At 40.5% G+C, this 22,728-nt stretch overlaps 1 protein-coding gene and 1 long non-coding RNA gene across 2 annotated transcripts; both read left to right on the plus strand.

The window, feature by feature from the left end:
• Positions 1–2,555: 2,555 nt before the first annotated feature.
• LOC117296653 (coiled-coil domain-containing protein 174-like) lies at positions 2,556–16,020 on the plus strand. Its single transcript, XM_033779679.1, has 10 exons — positions 2,556–2,727; positions 3,393–3,494; positions 4,039–4,139; positions 7,077–7,141; positions 8,934–9,102; positions 9,621–9,722; positions 10,874–11,037; positions 11,513–11,607; positions 12,717–12,987; positions 15,360–16,020. The coding sequence occupies exons 1-10, from the start codon at positions 2,689–2,691 to the stop codon at positions 15,767–15,769; spliced, it is 1,518 nt and encodes a 505-aa protein (XP_033635570.1). The 5' UTR covers positions 2,556–2,688; the 3' UTR covers positions 15,770–16,020.
• Positions 16,021–18,367: 2,347 nt separating this feature from the next.
• Positions 18,368–22,336, plus strand: LOC117297024. The gene is made up of 3 exons (XR_004519838.1): positions 18,368–18,393; positions 20,483–20,586; positions 22,303–22,336. It is a non-coding gene; the product is annotated as an uncharacterized LOC117297024 (long non-coding RNA).
• Positions 22,337–22,728: the final 392 nt, after the last annotated feature.

A 22,728-nucleotide genomic window follows, 5' to 3' on the forward strand; every position in this document is an offset into this window, starting at 1 on the left:
AAAAAACACTTCAGGTACTAAAAGCTATCGCATGTAACAAATAATGTGTCAGTCATGAGAGTGAGAGTGATGCACTTTTATGTAGAAACCGGTTTCAGGTTAGTTGGTTTTTGTTTTGTTTTAGGAGTTATGTTGTATTCATGGGCATATGGGGACTGACTCTTGGGTTAGTGGGGGGCAAAGGTTTGAAAACATAAGTACCGATTTCTAATGCGGAGTTGAAAGTTTAAAAATCTGTTTTGCTTTCTCGGTCCATTATTGTTTTTCATTTTTTCTTCTTGCTGTTTCCAAATTTGTTCCAACTGAGCTGCCTGAAGTATGGGCACATGGCCGCAGATGTGATTGGTCAAAGGATTTAAGGGGCGGAGGGTGTGATTGGTTAATGCATAGGCAGAGGATGTGATTGGTCACTGCATTAATGGGAGGAGGATGTGATTGGTCAATGCATTAATGGGAGGAGCTCAGATGCTATGTGGATATATTTTTTTTTCATGAGTTTGGCCTCATTTTGTTAAAAACAATACTTCCAATACTGAAGTTTGTATAACTGTGGAAGCATGCAGCTGGTTCCTTTTGCAAACATGAAATATGCAAGCAGCTGGACAATTTTGTTTATTGTTATTATTTTGTATTGCCCCAAATGCTAATTAAATAATGCATTTTATTGCGCCACAGCAACTTGTAAACCATTACATGGTGCTGTGTTAAAGGAGTAGGTCTCAAAGTTTAAAATGTAGACCCACCTAACTTTTGGGAAAAAAAACTGTAATTTAAGAGTCTTGAGCGTCACTTGAGTTATAATAAAAAGCTATTGTTATTATAAAGACTTAGGATTGACAATTTTTTTAGTGACTGCTCTGTGGTCTGAAACCCTGATGTTCCACCATTGATCTGTTCCACTAAACCCTTGTTAGACTTGTGGACAAGTCGTTAATGGTCCCACGCGGTGAGATAGTTGAGTTGCGGTGGTGCTCTCGCCAGATCACTGCTCTTGCGCGATCAGTGATCTGGCAAGAGCACCGCTGCAACTCGACTATCTCACCGCGTTGGACCATTAACAACTTGTCCACAAGTCTAAACCCTTGTGTGTAGGGTTAAGGAAAATACATTCAGTGTGTAATGACAAAGGGGTTACGGAACATAGATATGGTACCGCTAATAATTATTTAAACCTCAACCCCTGTAATAACTAGGTGAATCTCGACTGCATATGGCTTTTTGTGAATAATTCCATTGTAGTATACCATGATTATTTTTACATGCTGTATTATTTTATCAATGCATTTTTATTACATACAACCTTGGTGAACGTGGACCTAGTAAAAATACATAGTTGTACATAAATAAAACTGTTAGAAAATTATGAAGCATTTTTGTCACTTAAGTTTATTTTGTGTTTGTGTGCGTGTGGCTCAACCAAAAAGTGCAGAAGGCTCAAGATGGGGGCTCTCAAATGTTCACTGGATGCCATTTCAGCAAGCAACTTTTGAGATCAGTGCAGACAATGGCCATTGTCATCACTATGTATAACAAAACATTTGCTTGTTGGAATGGCAGTCATTGGTATTTCACCTCTAACAACAGATAGAGCTCCTATAATGTGTCGCAAGTGCTCTATAACCTTTTAAAGGCACTGTACACGTTTGGTAATTGACAATAACAAGCCTGTGAAAATTTTAGCTCAATTGGTCATCGGAGTTGCGAGAAAATGATGAAAGAAAAAACACCCTTATTTGACAAATTTGTGTGCTTTCAGATAGGAATAAAAGACTTCTAGCTAGAAGTCTTTTATTATTTTAGTAAGAATTTACCTCTTTCTCACAAACCACGTTACTTCAGAGGGAGTTGTTTCCCACAATGTTTTATACTATCAACAGCTCTCCAATGCTCGTTACCAAGTCAGTTTTTCAGTTAATATTTGTTTTGAGTAATTAACAAACGTGTACCTTCCCTTTAAGGGCAAATCAATTTGTGGGAGGGTAGGGTGATTCATGAGGGTTCTTTCAAGTTATAATTTTTGGCAATTTCAAAAAGGAATGCTGAAGTTTTGAAATACAGCAGGTAGATTTGTCTCCAGTTCGAGTCCTTGAATGTTGACCAAGTATAAGAATATACATATGATGGGCGTGGTCTCAGGACCACCCTCGCCACCCCCCGCCTCGCCCCGCCCCGCCCCTTTAGGCTCAATTACTTAATTTTACACGACCGCTTGACCGGTAGACGGAAAAGGAGACCCAGTAGAGGACCCTACGTCATCACCGTAATATGAATAAAACATTTAGGTCAGGTCATTCCCTAACCCTAACCCCAACCCTAACCCCAACCCTAACCCTAACCCTAACCCTAACCCTCTTTGCCTCGATTTCGATTTGACATCTGACCCGACATCAAACATGAATTATGCATGCCATGTTTTATTCACACGACCAAAGTCCATGACGTGCGTCCTCTACTGGGTCTCCTTTTCCGTCCCGTCTACCCCTCCTCTTGACCACCGCTCTTGGCGTAAAGCGCCCTCTATTGTTGATAAATGCAATACCGCGGTTTAGATTTAAAGATGGCGGCCCCCTTGAACTGAATTTGATTGCCAACAACATATGTATTTTAGCAGCAATAGCCACATGGACATCTGAAAGTGTGGTTTTCCTGCAGATACTCATCCTAGCTAGACCACAGCTCAGTGGAAACATGAACTCGGGCAAGAAAATAGAGGTGAATTCTTCTTCGGTAAGACCTCTTTCTTGAAATTCAAGTTGTGATTGTTTTGTTGTTGTTGATCTGTCATGCTGTGTCGATCTCGATGAATGTAATTCCACTGTGGCTTCCACCACTGCACCAGTTTAAAATTAATACATTATGATTGCAACTCTCCTGCTGAACACAGACTCAGGACATAGTCAGCAGATAACCTCCTCTTACTTTATTATGAAGTTTATCACTAAAAACAGTTTACTCTGGTTTTATTTTAATAAAAATTTTAACCCAATTCATATCGCTCAATAAACATCGTTGGCGCTATAATAATGAATGATGTTCACAAATGATCACAAGCCGTGATTTTATTCATTGGATATTCCTTTTGTGTCAATAAGTACGTATGCCTATCGCTGTTTTACTCCGCGCTGATTGCTGCTGATTCACATTCCCCTGTTGTGGGGCTATGGATATTACCGCCAAAGTAGTGTATCTGGCAATGAAACATGTATTTGTGGACAAAAGTTTATTTCAGCACACTTACAATTTTGGCCCACTGGCTGACACAAATTTTACCTCCATGCTTTTGAAGCACCCCAATTTTGTTGTCTAAGTTCACACTACTTAAACAGCATGCTGTATTTAAAAAAAGTCATTGGACTTTAATAAATGCGTACTCTTAAATTCTTCTTTTGCAGCTTGTGGGTTTGAAGGCGGAGTTATTCCGGAAGCAAGAGGCACTCCGCAAAGAACGACTTCAACAGAACTCCACTACAGTCAAGGCTAAACCTGTTCCTAAGGTAGGCTGGGCCTCAGAAGAGCTGAAGCTACACACTTTGTTCCGACACCCCGACCTGCCATTTTCCGACATCCCTATCTGACCGATTTTTTATCAAAGTAATTTTTTTTTTTTTTGAGGTTGAACAAAAACTAATTACTGGAGTGGGATTGAACCTGTGACCTCCAGATTAACATGCCAGCACCCCGTCTTTCAACTGGGCATTAAGCACTACTTTTGGCGGTCTCCGTGTCTTGTCATTATCTTTATTTTTGGGGTGCCAGTCAGCCGTATAGCCAGGAATAACACTCAAGTTAAAATTTCAAGTCCTGCTCAAGTAAAGTTGTCTTTGTTGAACTACAAATTATTTAAAAAGTTTACGCAGTCAGCTTCCTTAACTCTTTCAGTGCCCACTGTTGTTTGCGTTTTGAACCTAAACTGACCAGCTTTTTGAGGTACACTTTATGAATGCATAAAATAGATTGTACATGTACGACCTTTGCACTGAAAGCGTCACGTGGTAATTTGTCTTCATTTCTTTTTCTTTCCTTTTTTCCCTCTTACAGAAAGCAAGTATCTGGACCAAGAAGAATGCTGGAGTCCAGTCCCGAGCTGAGAAGGATAAAGTTCTCACAGCGGAAGAAGAAAATGCATTGGATAAATCAAGGTAAATAAAGGAACACATTGCCTTGGATCGGTCGAGTTGGTCTTAGAAAAGCATTTGTAACCGTTTGTTATAAAATGCATATGGTTAGAAAGATGTTGTAAAAGTAGAATACAATGATCCACACAGACATGCCTCGAAATTGCACGGTTTTCCTTTTACCAATTTAGGGGAGTAAAATGTTTGACTCCCATAAATGGCCGACCGTGTTAGTTCGCACAGTAAAAGGAAAACCACGCAATTTCGAGGCAAATTTGTGTGGACCATTGTATTCTAATTTTCAAACATCGTTCCAACCATTGTATTTTTTTAAAAACCGGTTTACAAACGCTTTTTATAGACCAACTCGTCCGATCAGAGGCAACGTGTTCAAATTGGATGGGGAGTCAGCCTGCTCTACCAGCCATGCTCCTAGTGAACGATAGCCATGCCTTTATCCTTAGTGACTGTGAAGGGGGTAACCCTGTTTCAGCCCTAGGAGTAGGCGGCTGCTAGTGGATGATAGCCATGCCATTATCCTTAGTGACTGTGAAGGGGGTAACCCTGTTTCAGCCCTAGGAGTAGATGGCTCCTAGTGGATGATACCCATACCTACATCCTTAGGGACTGTGAAGGGGGTAACCCTGTTTCAACCCAAGGAGTAGGTGGCTCCTAGTGGATGATACCCATGCCTACATCCTTACGGACTGTGAAGGTGGTAACCCTGTTTCAGCCCCAGGAGTAGGTGGCTCCTAGTGGATGATACCCATACCTACATCCTTAGGGACTGTGAAGGGGGTAACCTTGTTTCAGCCGTAGGAGTAGGATGCTCCTAGTGGATGATACCCATGCCTACATCCTTATGGACTGTGAAGGGGGTAACCCTGTTTCAGCCCTAGGAGTAGGTGGCTCCTTGTGGATGATACCCATGCCTACATCCTTATGGACGGTGAAGGGGATAACCCTGTTTCAGCCCCAGGAGTAGGTGGCAACGTGCCCCTGGTGACAGTTGATTTGGGTCGATAGCCCAAATCGGTTAGAGGAACACGTTGCCTTGGTTCGGTCGAGTTGGTCTTTGAAAAGTGTTTGTAACCGTTTGTTATAAAATCCAAATGGTTGGAAAGATGTTTTAAAAGTAGAATACAATGATCCACACACATTTGACTCGAAATCGCGTGGTTTTCCCTTTACTTCATGACTTCCATAAATGGCCGACCGTGTTTGTCGGCGAGGTAAAAGGAAAACCACGCAATTTCGAGTGATAGTTGTGTGGATCATTATATTCTACTTTTAAAATAAGTTTCTAATCATGCATTTTACAACAAATGGATACAAATGCTTTTCAAAGACCAACTCGACCGATCCAAGGCAACGTGTTCCTTTCAGTGTAGCCCAATCCTTGAAGTGGCCGTCCGTGGTCTTGTGTTGTTAACAGTTACATGTAGGAAGGTAGTGCTTTATGCTCTACCAGCCAGGCTCCTAGTGGATTATACCCATGCCTACATGCTCATGGACTGTAAAGGGGGTAACCCTGTTTTAAAACAAAAAAGCTATCGAGAATTCTTTTGTTCCAAGTGTTAGTTTGCATCGGCGATAAATAATATAATTTGTTAACCCAATACACTGCAATGTGTTTTAAGCACTGTAGATAGTGGCTTCTTATATAGCGCGCATATTACGGTAATAACGTTAGCGCATATCTGTCACTCAGTGACACTCAAGGTGATTTAACATACAATTTTCCTGCAAGGATGTGGACTACGTTTAAATAAATAATAACAAATTATGAGATCTACTCTGTTAACATAGCACCATGTTGGCCGGATGGTTAACAAGATGCTGTTTCCACGATTTCTGTGACAAAATGTATCTTTTTAGGATAATCTGCTGTTGCCATGGTTGCAATGCAAAGGTCATGGGTTAAAATCCTACCTGAATGATTTGCCTGTGGATATTTCTGATACATTGTTTACAGTGAGTGTACAGTGCTTAAAGACACTGGACACCTTTGGTAATTGTCAAAGACCAGGCTTCTCACTTGATGTACATGTATCTCAACATAATACATAAAATAACAAACCTGTGAAAATTTGAGCTCATTTGGTCGTCGAATTTGCCAGAGGATAATGGAAGAAAAAAACGCCCGTGTCACACAAAGTTGTGTGCTTTCAGATGCTTGATTTGGAAACCTATTTTTTTTGATGAGAAATTGTTTTTTTTCTCAAAAGTTATGTTACTTCAGAGGGAGCCGTTTCTCACAATGTTTTATACTATCAACCTCTCCCCATTACTCAGTACCAAGTAAGGTTTATGCTAATAATTAGTTTGAGAAATTACCAATAGTGTCAATGCCTTTAAAGCTTTATTCATAAATACCTTCCAGACAGTTTCGCTATTCCTATTGGTGGAGAGCACGTCATGTGGGGGTGTTTAAACCTTTGATAATGACCAGTGTTTATAACCGGTTGTGAGCAGATACTCCGCGCTAGTCTTGGTGCAAGATGTTTCTTGTTACAGGCGATGCGGGTGCAGTCGGTGAGTTGACCGCGCTGTGTGTGAAAGGAAAACAAGAGCGTGTTGCACCAAGACTATACGCGCTTGCGCACGAACGGAGCCGGAAACTGTCGGAAATAGAGGCGTCTCAGTCATAACAATGCAACACATGGATGTCGTACGTGTACATTGTGTACATAAAGAGCTCAAGCACTTCTGAAATGGATAAGTTTTACAGAGTTTCTTACTTTATTATGCCTTTTAACCAAAAAGGCATTTATGAATGGGAACAAAAGAGTAGTGACTCGTTCTTTCACGGCTGTTTAAAACCTCGTTGTCGTGTGATAAAGGCCCACGCCTTCGGCACGGGCCTTTATCACATGGCAAGACACTGCCGGTTCTAAACGGCTGTGAAAGAATGAGTCGCTACTCTTTTATTCCCTTATTTTTCTGTGGTTGTGTTTTCAGGAAAGCCTTAGAGGCCAAGACAAAGCTGTATGAGCAGATGTCAAAAGGAGCCATTCTGACAGCAGGTAAATAAAAGAGTTGCACACTTACGCTTTAGTCCCTGAAAAAGTTAAAAACAAAACTTGGGACGTTTAACGCTACCCATTCCAATCGGAGCTATGAGCCCATCTGTAAACACAGCAGATGTCAACACACTTTCAAGGATTAGAAACAGAACACAGGGTTTGTTTGATTAGCTTCCCTGGGTCGATCCCGCGGTGCTCATTTGGGATGAGCCCCTGACAAGAGCTGATCGAACGATCATGCACCTCGGGCCAGCCCAATGTGACCCAAGCCACTTGGGGGCTGACGTGGGTGAGACCCTGGAATGACGTCAAAGCTATTCGATTGTACCGGGGACAGAACGGGGTCGACCCGGGGAAGCTAATCGAACACACCCATTGTAACCCAGGTTTTACTTATTTTTAGTTTGACAAGGAAGGTTTAACTACAGCATGACTTAAACCTCTGGCCTCTGGATGAACTTGCCACTCTGGTTCAGGGCAAACTTTGGTACAGTATAAAGACCTTTATCACGGTGTGCAGCCATCTTGAATTTTCCCCATTGATATCAATGTAACCAAACCGAGGCTGGAAGAACAAAATAGTCTGGTTCCTATATGCAAAATGATTAGTAGCATTCATTATTGTTATTCGATACAAGGAACATGACCAAGATGGAGGCAGCATGATAGTGGTCTACAGCAACCTCCAGTTGAGCAAACTCCGGTGCCGTTGTGTGCCAATTGTACAAATAATAACAATAATAATAATGATGAACATTTCTAGGGAGCCATACCTGTCAATGATGACACTCCTGGCGCAAAAAACGAGAACTCTGCTAATACACAATGACACAAGACAACTAAAAGTTTGGAGGCTATTGTTTCCGAAATAGATATGTCTTGAGGTGATTTTTGAATTTCCCCGGTTCTTCTCAGAACCACCATCACTCCAAAGAAAATTATCTACTTGGTGTCACTGCAAATTTTCTGATGATTATTATCTCGATCAGCAGAGTGTGGGTTCAAATCCCGAGCCGTGACACTTAACCATTGCTTCGTACTTCGGATGGGGCTTAAAGCGGTAGGTCCCGTTCGTTGTGTAACGCATGTAAAAGAACCCAGTGCACTTATCGAAAAGAGAATGGGTTCGCCTCAGTGTTCCTGGCTCAGGCTGCTGTTTGCGCCATAGCACCTTGTAAACCCATATAAGGTGCTAACTACATGTAATTGGGTCTCAGAATCCATCACTGCAATAACCTATCTTTCTGAAAGTTTGTATATACTTAGTGCCTTGAGTACATGTACCTTATTTGGTAGATATGTGCGCTATATAATACTTCAATTTTATTATTATTATCTTTATAACTAAAGAGAAGTTTGCAGTAACACCATGTGTAAACCTCTTCTTTTTTTTTTTTTTACGAGTGTTGGTTTTGAAAAGAACCAGTGGTTAACAACTCAACGTTTCTGCTCCGATCATCTTCATGAAAACGCTGCAACAGAGTCTGGCATTCTCCTGAAGACGATCAGAGCATACTTTAGCAAGTTCGATCAAGGGACTAAAGTTGACTATTGTTGACCATTGGGCGATTTTGCCTGGTAACCATGATGTATTTTATGCAAAGGTAACCATGGAAAACTGACTAGTAGTTGACAAAATGGTCGCTGATCAAACTTACCCCATATCCAAAAGAAATGAGATTTCCACATGGTATGGTGTTACCGCAAACATCTCTTAGTTACATGTGTACTTCCACCATGCAAAGTTTGAAATTCTTCTTGTAGTTATCTTGTCACATTCCGTCTTACACAGAGGACGATGCTGCAGATCACTTCCTGGTGGACTTTGAGAAGAAGGCCATCGGTGACATGAAGGAGAAGAGAAGACTCAAGGAGGAGGAAGAGGAGGCAGCAAGGGCGGGGCCAGAGTATGAGATGGGAGCCACGGATGTACCTGGCCCAGTCGACTCTGAAGACCAATGGTGAGGAAATCATCCAGGGAGGGGGGAGGGGGGAAACAGGAGGCAGCAAGGGCGGGGCCGGAGTATGGGATGGGAGCCACGGATGTACATGGCCCAGTCGACCCTCTAGACCAATGGTGAGGAAATCATCCAGGGAGGGGGAGGGGAAAACAGGAGGCAGCAAGGGCGGGGCTGGAGTATGAGATGGGGGCCACGGATGTACCTGGCCCTGTCAACCCTCAAGACCAATGGTGAGGAAATCATCCAGGGAGGGGGGAGGGGGGAAACAGGAGGCGGCAGCAAGGGCGGGGCCGGAGTATGAGATGGGAGCCACGGATGTACCTGGCCCAGTCGACTCTGAAGACCAATGGTGAGGAAATCATCTGGGGTGTTGGGTCGAGGCATTGGGACTTTTAATTTATATCCGAGTATCTCTATGTAGAAAAGTGTGAATAAAATCCAACATTTTTCTTTATGCACTTTTAGAGGGGCTTGTACGCTTGTGAAATTGTCCTTGTCTTTTCTTTTCTTCTTCTCAGGGTGGACTATGTGGACACTTTAGGACGCTCAAGACGCTGTATGAAGAAAGATCTTCCCGAGCTAATCAACATGGATAAACGTCTTAATCCTCAGGCATTCAAGTAAGTCCATATTAACATTGATTGTTAAACAAAGCGAATGTCGTGGTCTAGGTCTCATTCTTGGAGGTTTCATTGTACGTCTTGGTCTTTGCCTCGAATTTGGAGGGAAGGTTTCAGTCTTGGTCTCAATTTCGAAGGGAGGGTCTTTGTCTTGGATTTGATCTTAAAATAAAGGTCGTGTTTGTTTGTTTGTTTGTTTGTTTGTTTAGATGATCTTCCCATCAAGGGAACTCAGCAAACTCCCACAAGGGGATACATGTATAAACACCAAGCTGGCAACAACCAATCTCTCTCATACAAAGGTTCTTGATATTGATCTTGGAGGGAGGTCTTAAGCCCGGTTCATACTTCCTGCGAATGCGATTGCGAAGCAAATCTTGACGTCACAAATTCGCAACGAACAATTCGCAGCAGTTGAACTCTGCTCTACTCCCTTGCGAATAATCGCTGCGCAAAGGAGGGTGTGACGTCAAATTCGCTTCGCATTCGCAGGAAGTATGAACCGGGCTTAAGTCTTGGTTTCAGAGAGGAGGACTTGGTCTAATGTAGGTCTCGATCGTCGCATGACTCACTGCACTTCAACAGTGTCTCAACATTTTGTCTAGTCTGCTCTAGTCATCACCAGCGCTAACACCACCTTTAAACTCTACCTGTTTTTGTTTGAAAATTCTCAGGGAGAAGGAAGACAAATAGAAAGCTATGAAGCAAGAATCACCTCCAGATTTTCTCTCTAGTGATAATATCTGTTGGCATGTGGCCATAGAGGATTGAGACTTCTATATGAGCTTTAATTCAACTGTTTAGTTAGGCATAGACCTTGTCACAAATACTTGGGCACGCACGTTAGGCGTTGATTTAGGTGCATTCTGGTCTAGCTAGGGATCAGCTAGACCAGAATGCACCTCATTCAACAATTAGCGCTTGCGCAATGGGTATTTGAAAATACCATTGCGCAAGCGCAGACTGTTGAATGAGGTGCATTCTGGGATAGATATGGATCAAATTTGATCACCAGCTAGACCACAATGCACCTAATTCCAAGATATATGCGCGCGCCCCAGTATTGTCTATGATGGATAGGACTACCGCCCTCTAGTGGCGGGTGGAGATGTGATGCTTGACTTTACCTGTTTTTGTTTTGCATATCGTAGAGAGAAGGACGACAAGGAGAAAGCTATGAAGCAAGAGGCACTGCCAGATCTTCTCTCTAGTGACATGCATCGGGAGATGATGAGGAAGAAATGGGAGGCCGAGGAGGAAGAAATGAGGAGCCGAGGTCCGGGCCCTCTTCACTACCAGAACCTCAAGTTTGATGGTAAGAAGAGGGATTTATTTCCTGAGGCCGAAGGCCGAGGGAAATAGGCCCCTCTTCTGGTCACTCACAGGCCCGAGGGGGGATAGACGTACACTAGTTACCGAATTATGCCAGTCAATATGTGTTTTATAACACAGCTCGGTTTTAAATGTGAAATAAGAACAGAAATCTGGAAAAGAAAGAACATTTTGTAGTTGCTGTTCACGGTTCAAGTTCACTATTTTCAAAGACTAGTGCCCGCTCGGGCACTAGTTCCCGCAAACACGCGCGCGCGAGCACTAGACTATATAAGTTCATCCCACGTGACTGTGTTCTAGCCAACCAGAATGCAGAACAAGCAAGAGGTGTGTTATAAATTAAAATAGTGCAAAGTGATCACAGAAAAGTGGTTAATACAAGATTCAAACATATTTTTCTTGAGAGTGATAACCTTTTTTTGTGTGTCCATTTTCATCTTAATGTTGTATTTGTTCAGAGGTGAGAGAGATGGGCGTCGGCTACTTTGACTTCTCAAAGGATGAGGGAGAGAGACAGAGTCAGATGGAGATGTTGAGTCATCTTAGAGGCGAGGTAATAAGATGAAGTGATTTTTGTGTCGCTAAAAGTAAGAGCTCATTTACAGTCGATCAAGTTTTATTTTCGACTTGTGAGATAGTAAACTATATTGGTACACAATACCTTTATTTACTCATTCAAAAATTAGTGTGGAGATTTGCATGGTGTAAGTGGGGGTACATTTTTATGGGAAAATAGTTGAGGTGATGTTTTCTCTGCAGCCTTACTGGTTTGTACGGTACCTTGTGGGTAAGCACTGGGGTAGGCGTCACAACCCACAGCTCACAACTCGCAATCCACAGCCCATAGCCCCTTAAGGCCCGGTCCCACTGCAGCGATAACAAGAACGATAACAAGAACGACGCCAAGAGAACGCATTCTATTGGTTGAATGAGCGTGTGCGTATTCTGCGTGGAGCAACTCAAGCAATAGAACGCGTTCTCTTTGCGTCGTGATCGCTATCGTTCTCGTTATCGCTGCAGTGGGACCGGGCCTTTAGTCTAGAGCCCACAACCCATATCCCACTACAACCCACCACTGACTTTGACAATTACCAATAGTGTCCAGTGCCTTTATGAGGTTTGTGTTAGCAGCATGTGTAAATCTCTTCTGAGTAGAGTTGGTTCTGAGAAGAACCGTTGGTTGACAACTCAACGATTGTCAACCACCAGTTCTTTTCAAAACCAACACTAACCTCCCATCATGGAATAAATTAGATGCGATCAGGGAAAAACCATTACACAGTGAAATGGATAATGTTTTAGTTACATGTAAATACATGAAGCTTAAGAGGACACTCTGCTCTGTTCAAAACTGTTTTATTTTTAGTGGTAGGATGTCCACAACTCAAGTAACGCTCTAATGAAGTTCGTAAGACCAAGGGTGGATTTCACAAAGAGTTAAGACTTGACTTTATCTCGAGTAAGGACGAGTTACTCGTCAGTTTGTAATATCTTCTAGGACTAGTCCTTAGTTAGGAAAAGTCCTAACCCTTTGTGAAATTTACCCCAGTTGGCCTCGGTGTGAGAAATCAAGCTTAAAAGTTCCAAATGCACATTGATACAGATGTTTTTTCAAGAATACAGTTGAAATATCGTTTTGTGCGATCGTTTCTTTTTTTTCAGACGCTTGATCAGAGAACCAAGAGTGAACAGCTGAAAGCGAAACGCAAAGCGGCCCTAAAGGCCCGACTGGATAAAGTGAAGCAGCGTAAGAGAGCCAAGGGGGAGATAGTTGAGGAGGAGGGCGGTAAGGACCATCAGGAGGAGGAGGAAGATGCGAGGATAAAGGAGGAGGCGGTGTCAGCGAGACGGAGACAGAAGGAGGAGGATGAAAAGAGGTTAGCAGAGAGGCTGAGCAAGACGGCGCCGGCGAGACCTTGGGATATCGGAAAAGGTAGGGTACTCTTCTTCATCTGCTCTCTCTTCTTTCGACGTTTGGTGTCGTTTTCTTGATGCGGAAAGCTCAAGCAAAGTATTAGACTCGCAGTACATTAAAGCCATGTTCTCATTGAAGTTTTCCTTTAGCTGCCACGTGGAAATTTACTGTGACTGGCTCTTGAGTAATTCTACAGTGCGTTCCCACCTAGACTTAAATTCCGCAACGTTTACATAGCGTTTTACAGCGTGGTCGCGGTAGGTTTACAGCGAGGAGCTGTTCCCATTGGACTTTCTAGATAAGTTACAGTGGCTGTGCGGAAGTCCTCTGCGCCCTCTTTCCGCCTGTTAGTTTTACATTACAGTTGCGGAGGGTCAGTTTATCATGCATCCCCATTGGAAGTACCGCAACTTCTCTGTTAAAATTATGTCATTCTACAGAGAAGTTGCGGTACTTTTAAAAACCAAAAACAGTCCAATGGGAACTTGTTTTTGTAGAAACATACATCAATTTGTCGCTATCTTTGTGAGGACTTTCCTTTGTCCCTCTAACTAAAAGCTCTCCATAACAGCATGAGAAAAAAGGAAGGATATAAAAATACGAAGGAGTCCAGTGCGAGGACAGCATTGCTCGTTTTGAGTTCCTTTGTTTTACTGTCCCCTCTCTTCCGATGAAACCATGTCATGTATTGTATGTTGATGAACCGTGTTAACATGGTAAAAGAAGAACATGCACTAAACCTTGTAGAGAGTTAGGATTTCAGACTCTTGTGATTAAAGGGGCTGTTTCTTGATCAAAGCAGACCTGTGGCTGTACATGGTATCATGAACTCTCACCTGCATGTTTGCGTGCACTCGGCGTAGATATGATAACGAGGGAGGGCACGTGACCTGTCACAACAAAATGAGCTTAAAGTCAGAATTTAAAGGAACACGTTGCCTTGGATGGGTCGAGTTGGTCTTTGAAAAGCGTTTGTAACCGTTTGTTATAAAATGCATATGATTAGAAAGATGTTTTAAAAGTAGAATACAATGATCCACACACATGAAATTGCGTGGTTTTCATTTCACTATGCGAACTAACACGGTCGGCCATTTATGGGAGTCAATAAATGTCCGACCGTGTTTGTCGACGAGGTCAAAGGAAAACCATGCAATTTCGAGTGATACTTGTGTGAATCATTATATTCTACTTTTAAAATATCTTTCTATATAATCATATGCATTTTATAACAAACGGTTACAAACGCTTTTCAAAGACCAACTCGAACAATCCAAGGCAACGTGTTCCTTTAAAATAAATTAGCTATTCACATTTCTGAATTCTGCAGATTAAGAGCTTTCACACTTGGGGTAACAATAATCCTCTAAGCCGACAGAGCTTGTGGAAACAAGAGAGTTCTCACTTATCTAATGAGAAAGATTTTACTTTGACCGACTGTAATGGGAAATGGCACAATGCGACTTATAGCTCATTTCGTTGTGACAGGTCACATATATGTACAGTAATTCATGAATCCGTTTAAAGCTACAGGCCTGTTGAGTATAACACAGCCCCTTGGAACCTAACCTTCCTAAAACCTTCCACATCCTCTTTGCTGAAATAAACGATTCAGAAGGAATTTACACCACAATAACAATATTGTATCAGGGCTGTGTTTTGAGAAAATTGCATGGAGGGACGTCTCGTCTTCTTGGTCGGTGTTGCATGCTGAACCAAATTGTTAGTCCAAATGTAGCACATATCAATGTGCAGTTCAATCTGGCCCCGCGTGTGCGCACATATTTTTGTTTTTAAAATGGCTTCAAATTATAAGTATATAATTAGGTTTGCGGTAACACCATGTGTGTATCTACTTGCCAAGTAGAGTTTGTTCTTAGAGAACTGTCTTGCTTTATTCTACTACCGCGGAGTAGATTGTTCTGGTGTTCGGGAGACGTCTCAGTTCTGAAAAAAACTGTCCTGCTTATTAACTATTACCTAAGCGGATGGTATAGAAAATAGGCTGGGACAACTACTTTAGCTTAAAGGATCATAATAAACTGTACTACCGCGGAGTCATAAGTATTCGCAACTCGCTCAATACACAGTTCTGCGACAATCAAAATAAGCAACAGTGTTTTATGGGGGGGAGGGAGGTCTCCGAATGTGGTGTTCTAGTGCTTTATAGAACAGGGGTGCGTTTTGGCGGTCGTAACTCATAACTGTTTTAGTCAATGGCCAGTGGTCAACTCATGGTAAGTTCAAACAGGTATTAGTTTCGATCGCCAAAACGCATCCCTGATGTCAACCTAAGATATTGAAGAACTTGTATGATTTTAATAATCAGGTAGCTTTCAATTAAAACTAACAATTTGTTTGAAATGTTTCTAATTCTTATTTATAAACAGAAGAGTCGCAATGGGACAGGGTGAAGAAGCAAGTACGTGAAGAGCGCCCTCAAGAGTTTGCTCCTCCACAGCAGTACAACTGGATGACGCCATCGACGAGACAAACTCCAAAGAAGAGCAAGTTTGCGTCCACGGAAAGTTACGACGACACCCTTAGCACGTCAAAACGGCTGCAGGAGTTCGCTCCTCCAAGTAATTCTGCAAAGTGGAACATGAGACAGGGTGTGTCTGCAAGTACTTCCGAAGAGGGGATTTCGTTAGAGTCCAAGAAATCTGAGGATCATGGAAGACAGGCTGGGGAATCGAACCAAGGAGAAGATTTCCGACGAGGAGGGATTGGAGCTAAGGTAGTTAGTGAGGACTCTATAGCACAAGCTTTGTCTTTCTTCCGTAGTAAGGCAAAGAAGTAGGACTCAATAGAGGCCACAATTTGTAAATTCACCAATGATTGATTAAAGGAAAACATTTGTCGAAAGTAACACTGAATTTTCAGGTTGTATTATTAAAACCTCAGAGATTTACAAAGGGTTCCCCCATAGCAGATTCTTTTCCAAGGTGTAAGTCTATGTTTATTGAGCCCTCAATGAGGGCAAAAAATGACAAAATCTCAAGCATTTTTATCAATTTTGGACCAAAAATATGAAGAAAAAAAACAGTCGTTTTACCAAATTTTAACCCAAAAATGGAAAAAAATGACAGTCCAGTCGTAAGTCCAGTCGTTTTATAAAATTTTAGCCCAAAATTGAAAAAAGCGACAAGGGGTAAAGTCCAGTCGTTTTATCATGTGAACTTAGCCTTGTGAACTTTTCGCTTGAAAAAAAATCATAAGGCTATCATAGCCTTGTGAACTTGTCAAATTTTGCTTGAAAAAGTCTACAAGGACTTCAGTGTAGGCCTACTTGTCAAATTTTGTTTTCAGTTTGTAGCTCGAATTGTTTAATATTGTTCAATATTTTGGTGTTGTTGTGTTAAAGTTAAATAAAGTTAAAGTAAATTTGTGCAAAGAGTTAGTCAGAGTGACAACCAGGCTTTCAGGGGACTCAAAGTCTAGCCGAAACCAGCGTGGTGATCACCCATTAGAACCCTTCAGGGACTTGCCATCCCGGTCCCTCCTTTACTCTCCCACACAGCACAGTAAATCATCCACACCTAATTTGGGGATAGATATGACGGACCCCAATCCATTACTGGTGCAAGCAGTAAAAGTCATGTCTACCTGGTTCGGGTAGGATTCGAACCGGTGTCCCAGCTCTGGATTGCACGCACAATGGAACTATCCAGTACACCGTGGTCGCCGCAGTGCCCGCTGGTGTTTGGAGATGATTTTTGTACTACTTGAACTGCGGTAAGTGCAAATTTTTTTTGAAAGTTTTTATGTCTGGAGAAAGGTACGTTTGTAGCTTTGGGTTCATGACTTGGCTGACACTGGACACTATTGGTAATTATTGTCAAAGACAATATATGCATAAAATAACAAAACTGTCGTCGAAGTAGCGAGATAATAATGAAAGAAAAAACACCCTTGTCACACAAAGTTGTAGGCGTTTAGATGGTTGATTTCGAGACCTCAAATTCTAAATCTGAGGTCTCGAAATCAAATTCGTGGAAAAGTACTTCTTTCTCGAGAACTACATCACTTCAGAGGGAGCCGTTTCTGACAATGTTTTTTACTAGCAACCTCTCCCTATTACTATCAAGTAAGGTAACTCTAACTTTTTACATTTGTTTTTTCATTGCCTATTCTATGGTGTTATAATTTTGTTGATTGTCTCAGATTGGTGTTTGTCATTGGTTGCTTTTTGTCGTTCTTATTGTACAATGTAATTTTGCTGTATTTTGCCTACTCTTTTTAGCTTAATGTTTATAAAATGTAAAACACTGTACAGCGTTTTGAGATTTGTTATGTAAGATGCTATATTAAAAATAAATTATTATTTATTATTATTATTAAGGTTTTTTTGCTGATAATTATTTTGAGTAATTACCAATATTGTCCACTGTCTTTAACGCTCATTAAACGCCATCACGGAGGTCCTCCATTCATGGTGCCATCGATGTACTTTCTACATCGAACTTATTTATTATCTAACTATAATAATTATGGGGAAAATTTGCTACAAACAGTGGGTGAAATTCAAGAGGCGCAGGATGGAAGTTTGTGACATCAAAATGTTATTGCTTGATTTTAGGCGTATTTGCAACGGTCTCCTTCACTTGTCTGCTCTCACCAAATCTAGTTAAAATATCCAAGAATTGCGAGCGAATCTAGAATTAGAAACTTCAAACCAAAAACAATTCGCTAATCCCTCAGCAGCAACTAAATTAACTTGTTACGCCCCTCCTGTTTTTTATTATTATGTAAACTTACCCCTGTGGTTAAAAATGACAAAATTAATTTGAGGACACCCATGAAAAGACCATTTAAACATAAAAAAAGAAAGGGACAAAACCTTTCCCTTTTTTAGCATAATCATGGTTAAACAAAATCATATAATATTATTGTTTCTTTGTTTTTTTACATCTTTGTGAGTGACAACTTTTGTAATGTTCTAGGGATTATTTTAAACAATTTAAAGCGATTTTTATTTATATCTCTTAGATAGTGATGTGGTGTGGTTCATTTTGGGGATAATGTTTGTTTAATTTCATTGTTTATCTGTTGCGCTTGGTATTTTCAACCAGAATTAATCAAAATCACCCAGCAGGTGCATCAATTAATAAATACACCTCATTAACTTAGCGCGGGAGACTCTACAATCCGCCGACAGAGGGCGCGATTCCTATTTTAATACCTAGTCAGATACCCTAAACCAAATTCAACGCTGAACGTATTGATGAAGTCAAGCTTGATAAATCACGTGTGTCCTATTCAGAAACGCATGCGGTATCAGAATTTTTCAAAAACATGGACGGAGAGGAGTCACTTGCTTCTTCGAGACAATTTTGCCCGCAATTTGGCTCCATTTTACCGTTTCCTGATAAGGAACGGTAGTTATGAAATGCAAGACATGTCCTCACAAAGTAAATGCAAAAAGTAAGTTTGGAATATATATATTTATTGTGGAAACCGGAGCTTGTTAAGTTGTGTGTGATAACCCCCTTGACTTGTGCGTTATTTATATAAGGGGTAGGCGGGGTCGGGACGTGGTCAAGGAGGCGGTGGGGGAGGAGGCTGATGCATGATCGCAACACTCAGACTTTGTATATTAAATACATTAATGCAAATTCAGCTCAATTTTTTGTTTTTTTTTGTTTTTGTTTTTTCGTAAAAAAAAACAAACATTTATAAATAAAATAGTAGACTATTAATTTCAATATTAATTTGTAATTTACATTATATCGGTTAATTTACCTCAATGAGAATATCCCTTTGTAAAAATGAGTGGATAACTTTCTGTATGGCGCCACCACTTTTTCACTCATTTTTACAAAAAAGGATATATCAACCAGGTAAATTAGATACGTTATTATTTTATTTCGAAGCAAAAAGTGGTGGCGCCATACGGAAAGTTTTCCAAATGAGTGATGGTGCCATATGGAAAGTTATCCCGGATAACTTTTCGTATGGCGCCACTACCTTTTCACTCATTCTTACAAAAAGGGATATCTCATTGAGGTAAATTAGATACTATATTATTTCATATCGAATAAAAAAGTGGTGGCGCCGTCCGGAAACTTTTCAATTATCCCCATTGACTGTCTGACTTGTCTGTTTTTTTTAAATGAATGCTTCAGATTTTCAAATCTTATGATGAGGCATGGTCTGTGCTGTGCAACCTGCTGGTGCCGGGCACTCATGATTTCAAAATCAACTAAAACACGTTTTTTTTCAATTTTTTTAAAGTTAAAATTACATTCCTTTCATTCACAGATTTTCAACAAACTGTAACACTTGTGGGTGTGAAATTGTGTTTATTAATATTATCAGTGAATTTTTTTTCTCTTTGTATCACTCAGCGGTGACCGCTAGCCCAGGTTGGACTCCTCCGTTGCAGGCAACGCGACGGAGTCCAGGGTATAAAGGTCCCGTACCATTGCGAAAATTTTTCATAAATCTGTTAAAAATATTTCTACCGTACTCGGGAGTCTGAACTTTTACTCACATGTTCCTTGTAGTTGGAACTCAAAGTTCGCATTATTTAAAACTGTTGAATTTTCTCCTTTGGTGTTAATATTTTGTGAAAAGAAAATTGAAATTAGCGTGTTCCGATCCCACTTCGTGCACTAACTTCCATGTAAACACTTTCTTGCACTGATCACTGGGGGCCTACTATTTGCAGCCAAATCCCTGTCAACAAACACTAAGCAGCTGGATAATAGTTGGTGATCAATTTATACAAAGCTCAGAACTATGCGATACCGAGCATTGACGTCTTGTGCCAAGACTCCATGAGCCGGAAGCGTATTTTTTTCCTAGGACAAATGAGGCAACTTTTTACCATAAATTAGTGCATGCTAACCGTCCCAAGGAAAAAAATATACACGTGCGGGAGAGCGCCCTCTGTTGTCCGCACATGTACAAGAAGCAAATGTGAAAAAGCAAGAAGCCGGCATTTTTGCTGCACGCTTAGAATTATTTTAATTTTTTTTACAAGAAATTGTTATTGTAACCGAAATTCAACCTGAAATTTATAAAATATTCTATTTGAGCTAGAAGATTTTATGCCTTCTGGATTTTAAAATGTATATTGGAGGTGTTGAAGGCAAGTTAACGGCACCTACCCTGTTTTGACGGCGAATAGCGGCAAGATAATGCACTGTACTCAAAGCCATGCGCACTTGGGCTCACACCATCAATTGGTACACGATGATCAACATCGCTAGTGCAGAACTTCGCTAGTGCAGAACATATTTTCGGATATAATTTCTTCCGTGGATTTATTTGTCAGCTGTGAACTCTTTGAGAATATAGTGAGGGACACTATGAATATATGAACGGAATTTCAGCTTCTCAAATCAGGTAAAAAGTAACTTGTGTTCGCATTGTAAAGAACCTTTATACCCAGGACGTCAGTCAGTGCCACTGTACAAGGGCTACGGTGACCGCATATCACTATCATTAGCACAGACAGCATTTTTTTGAATGAATGAAAAGTCACTTTTGGTCTTCCTTCTCATTACAGCTGCATTACATGGTGTGGTCTATCATTCAAACCTGCATCTCAACTCTCGCAAGAATGTTGAAGGTCGTCACGAGGTCGTCGGCCAGAAAGACCTTGGACCACTGGTGAGTGAAACACTTAAGAAATGTCCAAAATGGTTACATACAGAAATGTTTGTACTTTATTGTTGTTTAATTGGGTATACTAGTGAAATTTGGTATTCGGTTAATCGCTGGCCAACTATCCGAAATTAACCAGATATTCAAATATTTTTTCCCGCCGCTACAGGCGCTATTTAAAAAAAAAAAAAAAAATTAATGTTGCTGCTAGAGGTCGCTGTTCGTTTGTGAATGAGATCTTATAGGCGGATTGATATTAGTTTTACACAGTGTCACTCGGTTCATTCATAAAAATAACTGGATCTAATTTAAATATGGCGATTTGCTTTTTCTTTTGATCGTGATTGACTCTACGTGAAGGAAAACTTTTGTAATGTTGAACAAATTACGTCAGAAATGTCATTGTTTTAACTCTTCACGGAGGTGAGCATAGTTAAATACTTAATTTATGCTGTTTTATGCTGTCCTAATAGAAGTTTCATAAGGATTCAGACAAAACATTGCTATCAGTTGTCGCCCGACGTCCGCGGATATTCGGATATTAAAGAATATCCGGTTACTTGGTTGTAGTTACAGGACTATCCGGTTTATAAAAAGGTATTCGCGCCCCTTGCGGATATCCGGTTAAGAAAAAACGGAATTCGCGTTTACGGATAGGATTCAAATTAGTGTATACTATAATCACCAAAACATTTTGTTTTTGTTTTTCTTTCAGAGGTTTCATTATTTATATTTAAAAAAAAGATGTACAATTAAAATCTGTGAAAAGGGTTCACCACCCACAGGGAAACCTCTGGCCATTTTTTAAATTGGTTCATGAAAAAAAAGATGCACAATAGATGAAATTTATTGGGTGATTTATTTCATTTTCTTTTTTTTTTAGAAAATAACCCCCAAAATATCTAAGTTCACCGTTTTATTTTATTTCAGGAAAGAAACAAAAACAAATCAGTGTAAAGGGTTTGCCACCTGTAGGGGAACCTCTGGTCAATCATGAAATTGTTTGAAAGAAACAGCAAAATTCAGTGATAAAGGTTCGCCAACCATAGGGAAACCTCTGGCCAATTTTTAAACTGTGTTTGATTGAAAAATGTACAACTTCATTTTAAAAGGCGACTTTTTTTTATAATTTGGTAGTTTTTGAAAATTACCCTCTCCCCCCAAATATTTGGTTAGAAATAGTTTTATTTCAGAGGTTTTATATTTAACTCTTAAGAAGAGCAAACTTCAGTGATATGGGTTAGCCACCCATTGGGAAACCCCTGGCAAATTTTTTAACTGTGTTTGATTGAGAATTGCGCCACTTCAAATTAAAAGTTGACATTTGGTAAATTTTGAAAAATAACGTAAGCCCCCCCAAATATTGTGTTATACAAATAGGTTCGTTTCATTTCAGAGGTTTTATATTTTACCTTTGAAAACAGCAAAAGTCTGTGACAAGGGGTTCGCCACCCGTAAGGAAACCCCTGGCCAATTTTTTTTTAATGTTTGGAAATAAGAAATCAAATTTGTTGTATCGAAATCTTTACCTTGCTACTGTGAAAGGGTTTGCTTCTTTCTGTTTTCTAAGCAAGTAGAACCAATTAACCTATTTTGCTGAAACTTTCACTGTTTTATTTCATCTTTCTAACTCTTTGTGAAATCGACCCCAGGATGGTTAGGGTCAAAGGTTCATTTTTTTATGTAAAAGTAATTTGTTTATATATTTTTTTATATTTACAGGCATCAAGAGATTGAGAACTCCTGAAGAGAATCAACATCTTCGGATCAGTCTACACTTATAGATCTCAAGACAAGAGCTCACTGGAACAAGGAGATGAAATCACCACCGGCGACGAGGACAACGATGCAACCTGATGCCACAGAGATGTCTTACTGATGAGGAGGCCGATTTTTTGACTGGTTTATTCATTGAAAAATGCGCCACTTCATATAAGGTGATTTATAAGTTTTGAAAAACAAGCCCCCTATTTTTTGGTTTTATATTTTGAACTCTGAAAACAGAAGAGCAAAAATTCAGTGACAAAGGGTTCGCCACCCGTAAGGAAACCCCTGGCCAATTTTTTAACTGTGTTTGATTGAAAATTGCACCACTTAAAATTGAAAGTTGACATTTGGTAAATTTTGAAAAATAACAGGAAACCCCTC

The sequence above is a fragment of the Asterias rubens genome, chromosome 11, assembly GCF_902459465.1.
Source record: "Asterias rubens chromosome 11, eAstRub1.3, whole genome shotgun sequence".
NCBI lineage: Eukaryota > Metazoa > Echinodermata > Asteroidea > Forcipulatida > Asteriidae > Asterias > Asterias rubens.